The sequence below is a fragment of the Pagrus pagrus genome (genome assembly GCF_965226575.1).
Source record: "Pagrus pagrus genome assembly, chromosome: 15".
Classification (NCBI taxonomy): domain Eukaryota; kingdom Metazoa; phylum Chordata; class Actinopteri; order Spariformes; family Sparidae; genus Pagrus; species Pagrus pagrus.
In genome coordinates, this window is record NC_140199.1 from 9,403,969 (window position 1) to 9,418,445 (window position 14,477).

General features: G+C 43.8%; 1 protein-coding gene across 1 annotated transcript; it reads right to left on the reverse strand.

Moving 5' to 3' along the window:
* Positions 1-506: 506 nt before the first annotated feature.
* ndnfl (neuron-derived neurotrophic factor, like) lies at positions 507-11,814 on the reverse strand. The gene is made up of 4 exons (XM_084375248.1): positions 11,268-11,814; positions 8,475-8,712; positions 5,508-5,632; positions 507-2,602 (listed from the first exon to the last, which is right to left on the reverse strand). Exons 2-4 carry the CDS (start codon positions 8,651-8,653, stop codon positions 1,173-1,175), a joined length of 1,734 nt encoding a protein of 577 aa, XP_084231374.1. The 5' UTR covers positions 8,654-8,712; positions 11,268-11,814; the 3' UTR covers positions 507-1,172.
* Between the last annotated feature and the right edge of the window lie 2,663 nt (positions 11,815-14,477).

The following is a 14,477-nucleotide window of genomic DNA, read 5'->3' on the forward strand; positions in this document are numbered from 1 at the left end:
CAACTTTTTTAAAATAATCAATTAAAAGACTGATTATAAAGTTTTCCAAATTCCTGAATGTGAATATTCTGTGGTTTCTTTACTCCTTTCTGACACTAAACTGAATATCTTTGTGTTGTGGCCATAAAAAAACCTTTGAGGTCGTCATCTTGGGCTTTGGGACGCACTGACAATTTTCGGACATTTTTTAGACCGACTGATCATTTTATCTCTCTAATGCAGCTTTTTTGGTAAATAAAAAAAAAAAAAAATTACTTGACAGCCAAAGAACAGAAATAACTCTGCAGGGCTACTTCAAACCACAGTCATTCTGAAACTATATTTAAGTTTCTCTGTAATATTTCCCGTGCAGCCCCGTCCAGTTACAAAAATAAACGCATTTAATCTTCCTACAATTAAATGTCACAGATCTGGATGGCACTGAGCTGTAACAAGTAAAAGTAGATGCTATCTGAAAACAAATCCAACAGTCCAGTTTACACACATGCATCACTCAGTCAAGAACGTACAGATACCCTAGTATTTATTGGTGCGTTTGAAGCAGCACAAGAATACATCAAAGACAATGAGGCGAGTCACTAAGTATTTTTCACTGCTTCATGCGAAAGCAGAACACAAAGATACACACTGACTTTGAAGTAAGCATCTGTAGATTGCGCCCATCTGTGTTTATAAGCCTGTACAATATGCAGCACTGGAGATATACACTGCGAACCCCCCGTCTCAGATGTTATCCAATTATTGCCCCATCTGTTTCTGTTGCATATTTGGCACAGTCTCTGTTGTTGTTTTTGTATCGACTTTCTGTCATCACGAACCTCATCTGTCCTTCGTACCCGCAGACAAAATAAGCACTTGGACAACTGGCACGTCATTATCATGATCAACAATGAGAAACAAAATGACGAAAGCACGTTTTGTAAATGTTATGAACTTTTGCTGGTGTGCAGATCCTTCCCATTTGCTTTCCGTCCACTTGCAGGGAGAGTGCAAGTGGAGTTTTAACAAAACCATTGCTCCTTCAGAGGGAATATTCTCTTGTTATGGTTAACAGTCTCTCCACAACAGTCAAATGGCTTCGTTCTCATGGTCAGTCTTTACAGCGTGTCCATGACCGATGCATTTTCCCTTCAACCGGGACAGTCCTAAAACCTCCTGTAGGGGGCGGCAGCTCAGCAGTCCTTTCTGGTCTTCACCATCTTGCTGGCGTACTTGATAGGGATCCCCCAGCGTCTCATTAGATAGACATCAAACACATAGGCCATCCCTGGCTCCAGGCCCCCGATGACAGCTGTAGTGACGGCCCGCCGAGGATTCAGCTCCTGGAAATACTTGCAGAGAACCCTCTCGGTGTCAGAGCGGGACTCCGGCCCCAGACAGGGAGCAGTTAGAGCCTCTGTTTCACCGATCCCCAGCTTTCTGCGATACACGCAGTAAAGGCTTCTTTCCTCTGTGCCCATCCAGGCCAGGGTGACGCTGTTGCAACCACGCAACCGGTTGAAAGATTTTATCTGCAAGGTGGAGGGCAGAGATGGGACCCCTCTGCGGTGGTAGGCCGAGGAGGTCTGCATTTTGACAGAAGCCGTTAGACCTCCAGGCAGAGCTGGGTCTGTCGCAGGCGAGATGTGGCTGCTTCCTTCTCTCTCCAAGTGGATGAGATAAGAAGGACTTCCCTGGAGCCAAATGTGTGCTAAATCTCCCCCCACAACCTGCGAGGTCAAAACCTGACCTTTACTGGACACGGTGACCTTGACCTTTTCACCTGACCCGCAGCTCTGCAAGGTGAGGAGCCCGCTCTGCTGCAAGCCCCGAGGACGGAAAGTGAAGAACTGCTCTGAGTTGGAGCTTCTGTCGTTGAAGGTCACCCACCTCAGCTCCCCTTCTCTTAGTGTGGTGATCGCCGCTCGAGCCTCCTCGTGCGTTCGAGCGAACGCCCCCTTGTACGCCATGCTGGTCCCGTTCAGCCTGTCGATCACGAAGACGTCAAAGTAATACTGAGTTTCAGGCAGGAGCTCAGAGACGGTGCACACGCTCTCCATCCCCTGACACGCACACTGGAGGTCAGCGTACTCGTCGGTGACGGCTGAAGGTGGACTCTTGGGTTCAGGATAAGAGTCCCACTGCTGCCACCACCACTCCTTCAAAATGGGCCACGCCGTCACTCTCCTCCTCCTCTCCTTCTTCTCTTGTTTCTGGTCTTTCTCTTTGCTCATGCTCTGTCGCGCGGCGCAGAGGCTGGGGTAGTTTTGCTGAGAGTTGACGAGGACGCAGTATTCATAACCCTTCTGTGTGTGTGGGAGGCTGGTTATGGAGGCGCTGGGCGCCCAGCTGAGGGTGACGCTGGTCATGCCGACACCTAATGTGTGAACTCGAGGGTCACCTGGGAGCAGAGGGAAGGCGCCGGAGGGCCCCGGGCCTTCGTGGAGGTACACTGTCGCTCGAGTGTTCTGCTGTTTGGAGCGCAGCCTCACGATGTAGATGGAGGCATGGGGGTAGGAAGGACCCCTGTAGGTTTCCACTGAGTTGCCTGTGAAACTGTGCATTTTCTCCTCAGTCCCAGGACCTCGCCACCAGACCTCAGGCATACTCTTTTTAGTGCTCCCTGTGAGAAAACATAAGGAAAATAGTTACAAACTCAGAAGTGTGTTTTGCTTACTGTTACATCACTTGAATGTGAGAGCTGCGCTGCGCAGAAAGATGTGTGGAGTTTGACACTAGAAGGGAGTTTTCATATTCATCTAGTGACGGGGAAAGTTTCTCTGCTCCGTTATAAGTTTTCATCATCACGGGGTTGCTCAGCTTACAGACTCCAGAAAGCCGGCCTGTTGCAGCATTGAATCTCCCATTAAAGTTTTTACATGTCTGTTTGTGAAGACATTTTTCTTAAAAAACAAGAGAGCGAGGGCTTTTTTATTGGAGCTATTTTTGAAGTTTGGATCAAGCCAGGCTAGCCGTGTCCCTCTGCTTCCAGTCTTCATGCTAAGGTAAGCTAATTGCCTCCTGGCTCCAGCTCCATATTTAGCACAAGGGAACGAAAGCAGAGTCCATCTCAAACAAATGTCAAAATATTCCTTTCCGATCCTTTGGATAGTCTTGAGGAGCATGGGGGTGATATTTATTAGCATCATGTCATAAAGTTTATTGTTATAACGAGATGTTTTCATGTTATTACAGTATATCACACAATCTTATCACATTACAACAGGAAAGTTCTCTTGTCAGAACAATAGCCTGTACCATTTATCTATTTATCATGTTATAACGTGATGATAAAACAAAAATATCTATCTAGAACGGCAAAATATCTTGTTAATATGGGAAATGCTTTAAGTTATAACAAATTATTACATCATAATGTGAAACGTGTTACGTTATAACAAGATGCTATTTATCTTGTTATAACAACAAAAGTTTCTTTTCATATTATTTTTTTTTTTTGGCAAATAGTGTAGGGAAGAGGGGTCGCAGAACACATAAGCACCGCAAATTGCACACAACAATGAACAACAGAACCTGGCTGATATGGATAAAAATCCTAACCACCTCATAAATGAACAAATAAATAAATAAAATGTCAATTGCCACTTCAAAACTTAGTTCCCAGCCTCTCCATTCATACCTAAAGTGTTGTCATTGTGAAGCACACACTCTCCACTTGAATGACGCAACTGGCAATTAAACGCCAGAAAACCTCCGCCAACGCTCGTCTTCGCTGCTCAGCTCTCCTCGAGTTGAGAAATCGCTCCTCAAACGAGACCAAATGTTTCAGAATCAAAGTGAATAATTCAGGCTGGCGATGGGGACCCATGAGCTCAGGGTCTGAATGATTTATGTGTCATTTTATAACTTCATAATGTTATTTTACCACGTAGAGGAGCTTGTTTAGTTAACCTGGAGTAGTACTCATGGAGCACTCCAAGGCATGTTTTCTTTTCTGGAAATCAGCGCCTTTTTTGGGTCGGAAATTTGATTTGGTTCACGTTCAGCACTTTTTGTAATTTTGCTGCTTTACATTTTTTGAAGCACAAAAATATTGCAGACTGAAAAGAGCAGAGTTTTACTTCATTGCTTGAATCAAGAGTTGGCAGCCCCTTACGGTTGATGTGAGTCTGTTTTATAAGATTTTAAATCCAAATTTAAAGCTTTTTGAGAAATTTATGGCAGTGTTACAACCAGATATGATCACACTGACTGTTCAGTTAGTGGGTGGCATTTAGAAAAAAGAAACTAAAAAAACAAAAACAAAAGAACAGGTACAATGTGCTGATCTGCCTTCTTTTAACCTAGAAAGAAAAAAACTGGAGAAAAACATCGGTCAGTTTGTGATCTAACAGCAGTGTTGAATTAAAACTATGACCTCCAGGCTGCAAACATTAAAAAACGGTTCTTATTCCTGCAAATTTATGTAAAATTATCCTAAAACCCCTTACCCAGTCTAGCCCAAAGTTAATTCAAAGCTGTTGTTGAACCATTAAATGCAGGCATGGTTCTGGGCTTATAAGGTTATAAGCAGATTTTTTCCCATGCTGTCAGAAGCTCTGTAGGTTAAAACACACTGAATTATTAATTTATTTTTCTCGCTTTGAGTTGAGTATGAAAAATATGCCTGCAGATGACCTATAACTGCCTCTATTGGCTGGAAAACACAATGAGTCCACATTGTATAGTCTTATATGGTCCGAGTTCAAATGAGATAACATCACGAACACTTAACACATGTTTTTCTAAGGAAATAAGCAGGCGCCTGGAGTTTTGTGACCTCAAAATACCCCTGTGTGTGAGTAACAGGGGCCAAAGCTCATTACAGTTCTTTATGTCCTTATTTACACCTGCTTTGTGCCTATAAAAGAGTCAAAAACAAGTGCTTAAGTGGAAAAACAGCCTATTCAAAGAGTAAAATGTTTAAAACTATAATTAAAAACTGACTAAAAAAACACTAAAAACTATAATAAATTATATATAACCCGATTTCACATCTCAAAGGCTACATGATGCATCAATCATCCGGAGGCTGGCATGCAAGTGTCTCAGGAGAGAGGGGAAAGAAGAGAGAGCGGGTCACTCACCTACACTATCATGCATTGGCTGTTGTAGGCTCTAGGGCGGGCATAGAAGCACATTTTTTAACATTTATGTGTGGATTACTGTGTTTTTTCTGAAATGGATCTTCTGGACATTTGGGAATAGGAGAAGACAGTTTTTGTTGGACACTGAGTTGACAAAACTGTATACATGCTAGTTTATTAGCTTGTTTGTTTGTTGATTGCTCCCTTCTGATGTGGTTTTTGCATGAATAGAATCGAATCGAGGCCTCTTTGCCTAGCTGTGTTTGTAAAGTTTGGCGTCCTTTCTACAGATTCTGGGCGTAAAGCTGTACAAAGTTAAGTAAGATTAGAGTCTTTGCCCTCCACTAAATCTCTATCTGTTGTTCAGTGATGATAATATCTAATTGATCGTCTTGGCTTGGCCAGATGTAGTGATGATCTTCAGTCTTACTGTTCACTCACACTGCAGGCTCTTGAGGGGTTTGTCCTTCAGGGTGCGGGCAGCCAAGCTCCATTCGATTGGTAGGTCACAGGGGCTGACGGTCACCGACATCGCCGGCGCCTTCTTCTTCAGCGTGAAGTACAGCCTGTGGAGGAAAACACAGGAGATAACCGCGAGAAGTTGTCCGATTCATCATGGGGAATGTCAAAAAGATAACATCCTGTTTCAATTCAGCTGCAACGTGATGGATGAGAAGACAAGGTATCTTCCTGTGCAGACTGTGCAGCATTCTTTCATTTAGTTGGACGATTTGCCGATTTACGATGGTGTGATTGTAATTTTCTTTGCTAAAGCTTGAGAAATTTCAACCATGCAGCTGTTTCAAACATCTGCCGATCTCTGTGTTTCCATTTGCCGACATGCTGATCAGACATTCGATTGCACATCGGGAGAGGTGACCTGGGAATCACATGATGAGGCTGCACTGACAGTTTCAGATGGATATCTGCCCGTTTGCTGGATCGTGCTTTGCATGGAAACTTATTGTGATGCGATATTTTACAGATTTGCATGTTAGATGGCATTTCAGAGGCACGTAAAGGACATTTAATATTCACACTGTGGTGGTCTGGTCTAATTTTAACTTGAACGGGAGAAGTCTGCCTCTTTTAGACCCAAACTGTGCTGTGACACGTCGTGTCTTCACAGCTAGTTACCCATCGTGAAAATTAAGCAACTGCGTGCGCATTTGTTTAGAAATATTTGCTCTCCTTCCTTACAAACATCATTATTCATGATTCTGTGCAGATGGTGGTTGTTTCCAAACAGATGTGCGACACTCTCATTCTCAAGGGCGCTTTGCGGCTTATTTAATAGAGTGATTAATTTCTGAATCAGTGTTTTCTCTCCATTATTTGCTGTGCGGTTTCGCATGACTGCACCGGTGGACAGACTGCAGCACACAGGGAGATGCATTTCGCAATTTTCAGCTCCCAGTTTTAGAAAGCGAGCACTGGCACTGGTGTGTAAGGTTCAGGCCAAATGGGCTCCACTTCCTCTCGCTCGCTCTACAGTGGTGCTGGAATCAGCCACTGTCTAGAAAGGTGGTGGTGGTGGTGGTGGTGGGGGGGATGGCTGATGATTCGTTACTGAAGTGGAAACAAGGGTGAATCTGATGAGCAGGCCTGAAGATTTATTCATGGGTCTTCAATGAACTGCAGATGAGGAGAGTCTTCACTTTTTGTACCATGAAAGAGCCGGATGAACTTTTACAAACTTGTTTCAAGACTGATCACTTCAAGAAAGATTTGTTGGGTTGATACCGATGCTTCGACTTAATTTCAACTATTGCTAAGTTGTGAATTTATCTTGAAAGATTAACTTTTATGTGGAAATTGTTCTATGTATCACCAGACAGTGAACACATTTGAATTCAGTTTGGATTAAAACATTTATAAAACAAAAAATCTTCTCTAATGTGACCATTTGCCATTTTTTCCCCTGTTTTGCAGATAGTTGGTGAGTGTTTGAGGCTGTTGGTTGAACTAAACAAGTCATTTGGAGTCCAGGGACTCAGGTACATTGTTGTTGGCATTATTCATAATTTTATATACACTGAAGTGGTTCACAGCCTATTTTGTTGTATTGTCATATACTCCCACGGGCTCATCAGACGAGCACAATTACTCAAGTACGTCATGTTCCCAACGTGTTTGTTTGAGTGGATTTAATCTGGATGCTATCTAACATTGTTTTTTATGTACGTAAGTTTTTTATACTGTTACATTATTGTTTTCATACAGGATACAGTCACAATGTCCATGTTCAGGTTTGGTTAAATAGCCGTACTATACAATTTAAACCACTATTTATTGATTATCTTTACTTCTCTTCTCATAACTACTTTTCACGCACTATCACAGCCAGTGGTGGAAAGTAATTAAGTACATTTAATCAGGTGCCCTACTAAAGGGTATTTCCATTTTCTTCATTTGTTTGATAACTTCATTTGTCACTTTTCAGATATTCAGATTAATGACACAAAAAATAATCAATGAATAAATTCTGATGTAGGATTTTAGGTTGAGATAAGATAACTCACAAGCTACTGAGCAGATTAGACCCATCTTTAAAGTATGGTCACTACTTTCACTTTTTGCACTTGTGGTATATTTTGTTGCTAATACTTTTGTACTTTTACTCAGTAGTCAAAGTAAAAAATTGAGTTAAAGGCAACCAGAGGTTGAAGTAACTAAATACAACTACTCAAAGTATTGTGATTAAATCATCATCATCATTTTGGGTACCTTTCATCTGCAGTTTTGTAGCCAATAAGGCTATCTGATCTCAGACAGGCCAATGAAAACCCTGACATACGGACAAAAAGTACAAAACTCTGCAGTAGGTGCGGGTTTGGAGAGGTGACCATGGCTGCAGAGCAGAACAGAGCAGGAGTTGTTTAGACTGAAGATTTGGATTTGGATCGAATGCCTGCTATTGATAATGCATTCAACATCAACTCCTGTTTGTGGCAACAATGAACAGATATCTTTGAAAAGATGTTGGGCCATTTCCAGCTGTCTTTGTGGTGACCAAAACAAGTATTTCAAGCCAAACCATGATTCATTTTCTAACCCTAACCAAGTGTTTTTTCGTGTCTTAACCTAGAAGCAGAAGCACAGTGTTGTGACATGAGTTTGAACTTATCTGCAATTCTGCAGAAACGTATTTTGCCAGCATTTATTTTGGCAATTGCGTTGTCCAAAACACAATTATGTGAAGATATGCACTGCAGAAACCCAGTTATAGTGGTAGTATTTGTCGAATCCAGAATCATGAGAAGACAACAAATTGATTCCTCCCAACAAAAATTATCACAGCAGAGTGATCAACACTGAAAACTGTCATGAGTTGCAGCAGGCATGGCAACAGGACCACGTGAGTGTGGATTGCTTCGTACCTTTCCCCCACCCCATCTGTCTCCCTACCTGCGAGTTCGTCCTTTGGGGAGAGTTACGGAGGTGATCTTTCCCTCCGGCAGCCATGTAGTGGGGCGAAGCGGCACCTCGTTCTCAGGTGCCAGGGCGGAGTGCGCCTGGGGCCACGACGAGCCACAAAACAGCGCCAAAGCTGCACCGATACACCAGGACAGGGACATGAGTGCCATCGCTGTCTCTTTCACTCCTTCACTTCCTCAGTCACAGCGACTTGGATATCACCCAAGCTCTGAAAACACACGGTGGAAAAGGTCAAGACCATCAATCAGAGCCCGTCCACACACACACACTTAGTTATATTTCTACTGTACCATTCACACAGACAGTAAAGAGCTGTAGCGGCTGATGATTCATTGATATGAAGAAACATCCTATCCTATTCAGACAGAATTATTCATGCAGGGGGGAAAGAAATTGCCATGCTATATTACTCAGGGATGTGTGTGTGTGTGTAGCACAGCTTGACACTCACTGTAAAAAAAAAAAATCACCCATCGCACTACTTTTCAAAGTGTGAAGTGGGTTGTTATTATCACTCTGAAGTCTTTACATCTACATTTCTATTTTTAGTCGGGGGAGTTCAAATGGGTCTGTTCTCCAAATATCTTTCATCATGGGTATTAGCGGCCATTTTATCGGGAGAGAGTGACGCCGTGGTGATGTGGGGAGAGGTACACAAACAACACCTGGAGGTGCTCTGATGCAGTCAGATCCAATCAGCATACATAAATGCATCGCCTAACAAGAGGGACTTGTATCTCTCTTTCTTTCTGTCTTTTATTGTATTTCTTTCACACTCTATTAGTGTTTTCTGTTTCCATGTGTATATTTATATATACGGGTGTGCGATTGTGTGTGTGGTTGGGGTTTAGCGACGGCGGATAGGATGATTACAGGTCTCAGTGTTCCTCGTTCTCCCCAGAGAGAACACATTTGTTCAAAGTCACACAGTCTTCACAAACACACTCCCCGCCTCCCTCTAACAAGGTGTATCATGTCAGTGCTGTGCCCTATAGATCAGATGACAATCACAGTGGAACCATGAAGGTGGCTACAGAAGGTACATCTGAGTCTTTCGGGCCCCAGGACGCTCGGAGATCCAAACTCACAAACCGTCGCACGGCTACAAAGTCGCACAGAGGCGGCTGCTCATTATCCTTGCACAGAAAGAGGGGAGTGAACGACCCATAAAGCTTTAACTGAGAGACATGCAGTGGAAGAGAGGCAGATTGAAATGGGAGGGAGGGAGAGGAAGGGGAGGCTGAGGAAATGGAGAGCAAGAAGAGGAGGATGTTGGATGCTGGAGTAATTAGAGGGAAAGGAGACGGAGGGAGGAAAAAGAAGAGAAAGTGCAACTGGAGAAAAGAGAGGGCTGGGGAAAAAAAAACATTATTGCCACGCAACGAGGTTGCGATGAATTTGTTTCGGCGTTTCAGCCCGACACATGCAGCTGATTGGTGTTTACTTTAGCCCCCATGTCGAATGGGTTCTAGTGTGTCACATATTAGCAGACGGCGGCACAACCTCGCAGCCCTTCTCACACTCACACTCACACCCTCATTCAATCTTGATAAAGATGAAGACACAGAAAAGCTTGGCGGGCTTGTTTCTTCAAAAACGCGCCCGGCTAATAAAATATGCATACGGCTCCTCAGCAAATTATGGCCAATTGAATTTTCATAAGGCGAAAAGGCTGGGTCTTAGAGAGAGAGGGAGCCCAGTGAACTTAACTACCGCCCTCTATAAATAAATACACACTCCCCTTTAAACACACGAACTCAAGACTTTGATGGTCCCGCTCACTCAGATGGGTTTCCTCTTTCCATTATGTTTACCCCAGACTGTCAACTGACTGCATTTATTCTGGATGCTGTTTGGGTTTTAATTAAAGATACTTCAACCCCGCTCTGTTCCTCTCGCTCTCTCTCTCTCTCTCGCTCTCTCGTTCAGTCTGCTTTTTCATTCGGCCCCCTTATTTAGAAGTTGATGCAGGCTCAGTTTCAGAGGGACAGGTTGAGTGCTGTGTGCTATCTGTCCGCACATTGTATTAGCTATCTTCTATCTCCCTGCTCTCTGGCAGGACCATCTGCCTTCTGTTATCTGTGGGCAGGGACAGATTAAATGGCATGGGGTGGTCCCTGCAGGATCCGTTGTCCCCTCAAACTACTGTGGGCGAAGAAAACTGGCCTGTGGTTCGTGGTGGGGGTTGATGGCGGGGGTAACACGCAATGACCAAGGAACTTGATAGGATTTTACGGTTGATTTTCTACCTCGCTGCGTGTACATTCGAATACATTAACCCCACTCCTGTCTTCCTTACTTTCATTGTCCCTTTGTGCCTGTTTCACTCTCCCTTTTCTTGTATATTTCTCTCACACACACTTTCACACGGCATCGCACCTTGTCTACTTCATGTCTGCTCTTGCCCTGTCGTACTTTTCTTTTCAAATAACAAGAGAATTAGCGGTTATCACAGAGAAGAGAGCGATAAAATACACACAAATGGCCTTTAAACATGCAAAAGTGTGATGCTGTCAAGATGAAAACGATACTGCAACAAATGAAAAGTGCCCTGCGCCTGTCTCAGCTTTTTGAAAAACCCTCTAGAGACCACACACACACACACACACACACACACACACACACGCACTCAAAGAACTGAACCAAAGAAACAAGTTGCTGACTTACATATCCAGTTGAAATATGAGACGCTGACGCACTCACACACACACACACACACATGCTCAGCAAGGACACCAACATGCATGCATGCATCCCCCTTACCTTCTCTCAGTGCACGCTCTCCCTCTCCGAGTGAGGGATGGGATCAAATGAGAGAGGGAGCGAGGATGGAAGAGAAGAGGAGGAGGAGGAGGAGGAGGAGGAGGAGAAGGGGATGAGAGCCGGTCGCGAGGAGAGGAGGAGCGACAGCAGGTTGTTGTCGGGTGTTCCTCCGACTCCGTCTCCCATGGGGCGCTGCTCACTCACTACTTCAGGAGGTGTCTCTTCAGGGCTCAGGTGTCCCCCCAGGGCTGTCCCACCTCCTGCGCGCCCCTGTTGTGGTGCAAGGCTCCCCAGACGCTCTCCTCACTCCTCCTCTGTCTCTCCTGGTCTTTCACACGTGGAGGCTTGTCCCGCTAAACACTGTGTGTGAATGTCATCCGGTCAGTGGAGCCTGTTTGCTCTCTTCTCTTCTTGTTTTCCCTCCCTCCGGTTCTTTTCACTTGTTCCCTCTGTTTACCTCCGCTGGTAGTGAACAGAGCTCACTTGCAATTCAAATGGGCTCATGTGTGATTGTGTGTGTGTGTGTGTGTTTGTGTATCTGTATGTGCAATCTGAGAGTGAGGGAGCGAGTGGGTGAGTGTGAGGGGGCTGGCGGTGAGGTCGCTGAATGGGGGTGGTGATGAAGAGTGAGAGTGTGTGTGTGTGTGTTATCAAGAGCGGTGTTAGGGAAAGGGGAGGTGATGTAAAAGTTAAATACATTAACCATTCTGTGGCTGGTGTGATAACATCTGTAATGGGGCAGAGCTTCTGGCTGCATGTTAGAGGTTACACCGTCTTTGTGCCCTTATCGCTCGTTCAATCAGGTGCTTAGACTGCCTCTGAATGAACATGTTTAAAAGGAAGAGCGGCCTATCAGACGCTTAATGGATTTATGCAAATGTTTAGCGTGCCTGCTGCCTTTAAAGCAAATTAAAAACCGTAGCGTGTTAGATAAAAAGAGTAAAACTGGACTTTTGACCTGTTTCAACGACGCTGAGGAAACATTTGTACAATTTGTATTGTCAAATTTATAGAATGATTGTTTTTGAAGATAAATAATAAAAAAATAAATAAATACAAAGAGGAAGCACAGTATGCCCCTTGTATTATCCTCATTTAGTTGCATCATTTACTAATTTCTATTTTCATATATTATATCACTTTCTATACTGTATCATTTTACTCAGAGCTCACGTAGAGGTTCAGCTTCAGGTTTTATTCAAATTTTTTGTATTTCTGCTATTTATTCTGTTAAATGTGGATACAGATCAAGTTTCAAAGAGAAAAATTGAAATACGTAATATATAGTAAATAAGTAAATACATTACTTATAATACATTACTATTATGTAATAGTCAGATCATACTTGTTTATGTTCTTTGAGGAATAGTTTGAAATTTTCAGAAAATATGATATTTATTTATCAAACAAGACAAGACAACTTAGATCCAGGTGTGTTGAAAAGTGTAACTTCAGTCTTGAGGGAAGAAGATCCCGCACACTGCTCTCACTCAGCATCACAGTGTATTCATACTGTGTAGTTTGTTGCGCTAGTCTAATTAGTAGTATGAATAAATTGGGATGGCGAGCAATAGAGGAGTGCAGGATCTTCTTTTCTCAAGAAATATGATATTCATTTTTGTTCCTAAATTGAAGATCAATACAACGCTCACAGCTGTTCTGTAAAAACAGGAGGGAAAACAATTGTGGCCTGTTCGTATGTCTTCCGATCACATTCGTCTTGAGCGGCGCTAAACCCAGGATGCAGCGACGGGGCCCAAATAGTGTCGGGGTGGATCCCTGCAAAAGAAAAGGTGACAGCTGCGAGCTTTCTTTTAGGTTTGTAGCATTAGCATCCAGGTTATGAACAAGGCGCCCACTGACAGGCTTTATACCAACAGTCTACCTGGTGAGTCCGACTACAGTAGATATGAGGCTGCAGCCAGGACACAGTTAGCTTAGCTTAGCACAAAGACTGAAAACAGGTGCAAACAGCTAGCCTGGCTACATGTTAAGGTAACAAAATCCGCCTATAAGCACTTCTAATGTTCAATAATTAACACTTTATCTCTCTTTTGTTTAAACTGTACAGTGTGAAAATATCAACTCGTGGTTTTACGATTTCTTGGCAGGAAGTGACAGAGCCAGGCTAGATCTTTCCCTCCATTTCCCTCCAGTGCTAAGCTAAGCTAACCTGCTGTAGCTTCACGTTTACTCATCTTACAGACTTCTTTTCCTCTTTTTCTTACTCGTCTTTTCCTCTCTGTGCATACTTTTCTCATGTTAACCTGGCTACACCTGCTTCAGTCTTGTATTTGCTGCCTGGGGCCCGGCTTCTGAGTGAATCCCCCTCTCCATGAGCTGAAATTAAAAACTTGTACCCCTGCATGTTATAGGGAGGACATAATGTAATGAACTGCAGAGACCATATGTAAGTCTCTATACAGGACGGCCATATTGAGGGCTTTATGTTCTCCACCTATAGGTCAAGTGTAGATCTCAGACGACTGGAGGAGGTGGGGGGACATTCATATCAGTGGCTCTCCAACCCCTCCCAGCCCTCTCATCTCCACACAATGGCGGGCCTCATGTACCGCGCTCTCTCTCTCTCTCTCCTGAGCTCTTTAATCAATATCATCAGGAAAATAGAAAAAGAGGCCCCGCCACATTGTACGCTAACTCTCTCCCTGTCCGTTCTGTGATGGGGCCTTTTCTCACTCATTCACCAGGTACTTCAGTGTAGGGCTATTGAGGTCGATGTGAATGGGACCCACTCCACCCAGAGGGAATATTGTCTGACCGCAGGCTAAAATCTGAGAGACCTCCCCTCTCTCTCTCTGCCTCTCTGGCTGCAAAATCACTTCAAAGAAGAATAAAAAATGTGGCACATGAGCGCTATTAATAAATGTATCACTTCTGCGGCCACAACTGGTCTTTTTTTTTTTTTTTTTCGGGGGGAGTGAGGACCCTTTACTGCGGCTGGACTCCCTTTCAAAGCCCGCAGTCTTCCTCTCTGTATCCCTCTCCATTGGCTGGCCCACTTTACAGTCCCTAAGAAGTTCTAAAAGTCGGCAATCTGGCAGAGAACGATACGCCGGCTGCTTTTGAAGATTGGATGGTGATTAACCTTAGAGAGATTACTGCACACATGCAACTTTGTGTATGAGCTGCCGTTTTTCGCAACTTTTATGCTGTGTTTTTCCTGTAGGGGAGAGTTTTGATCTGAGAATC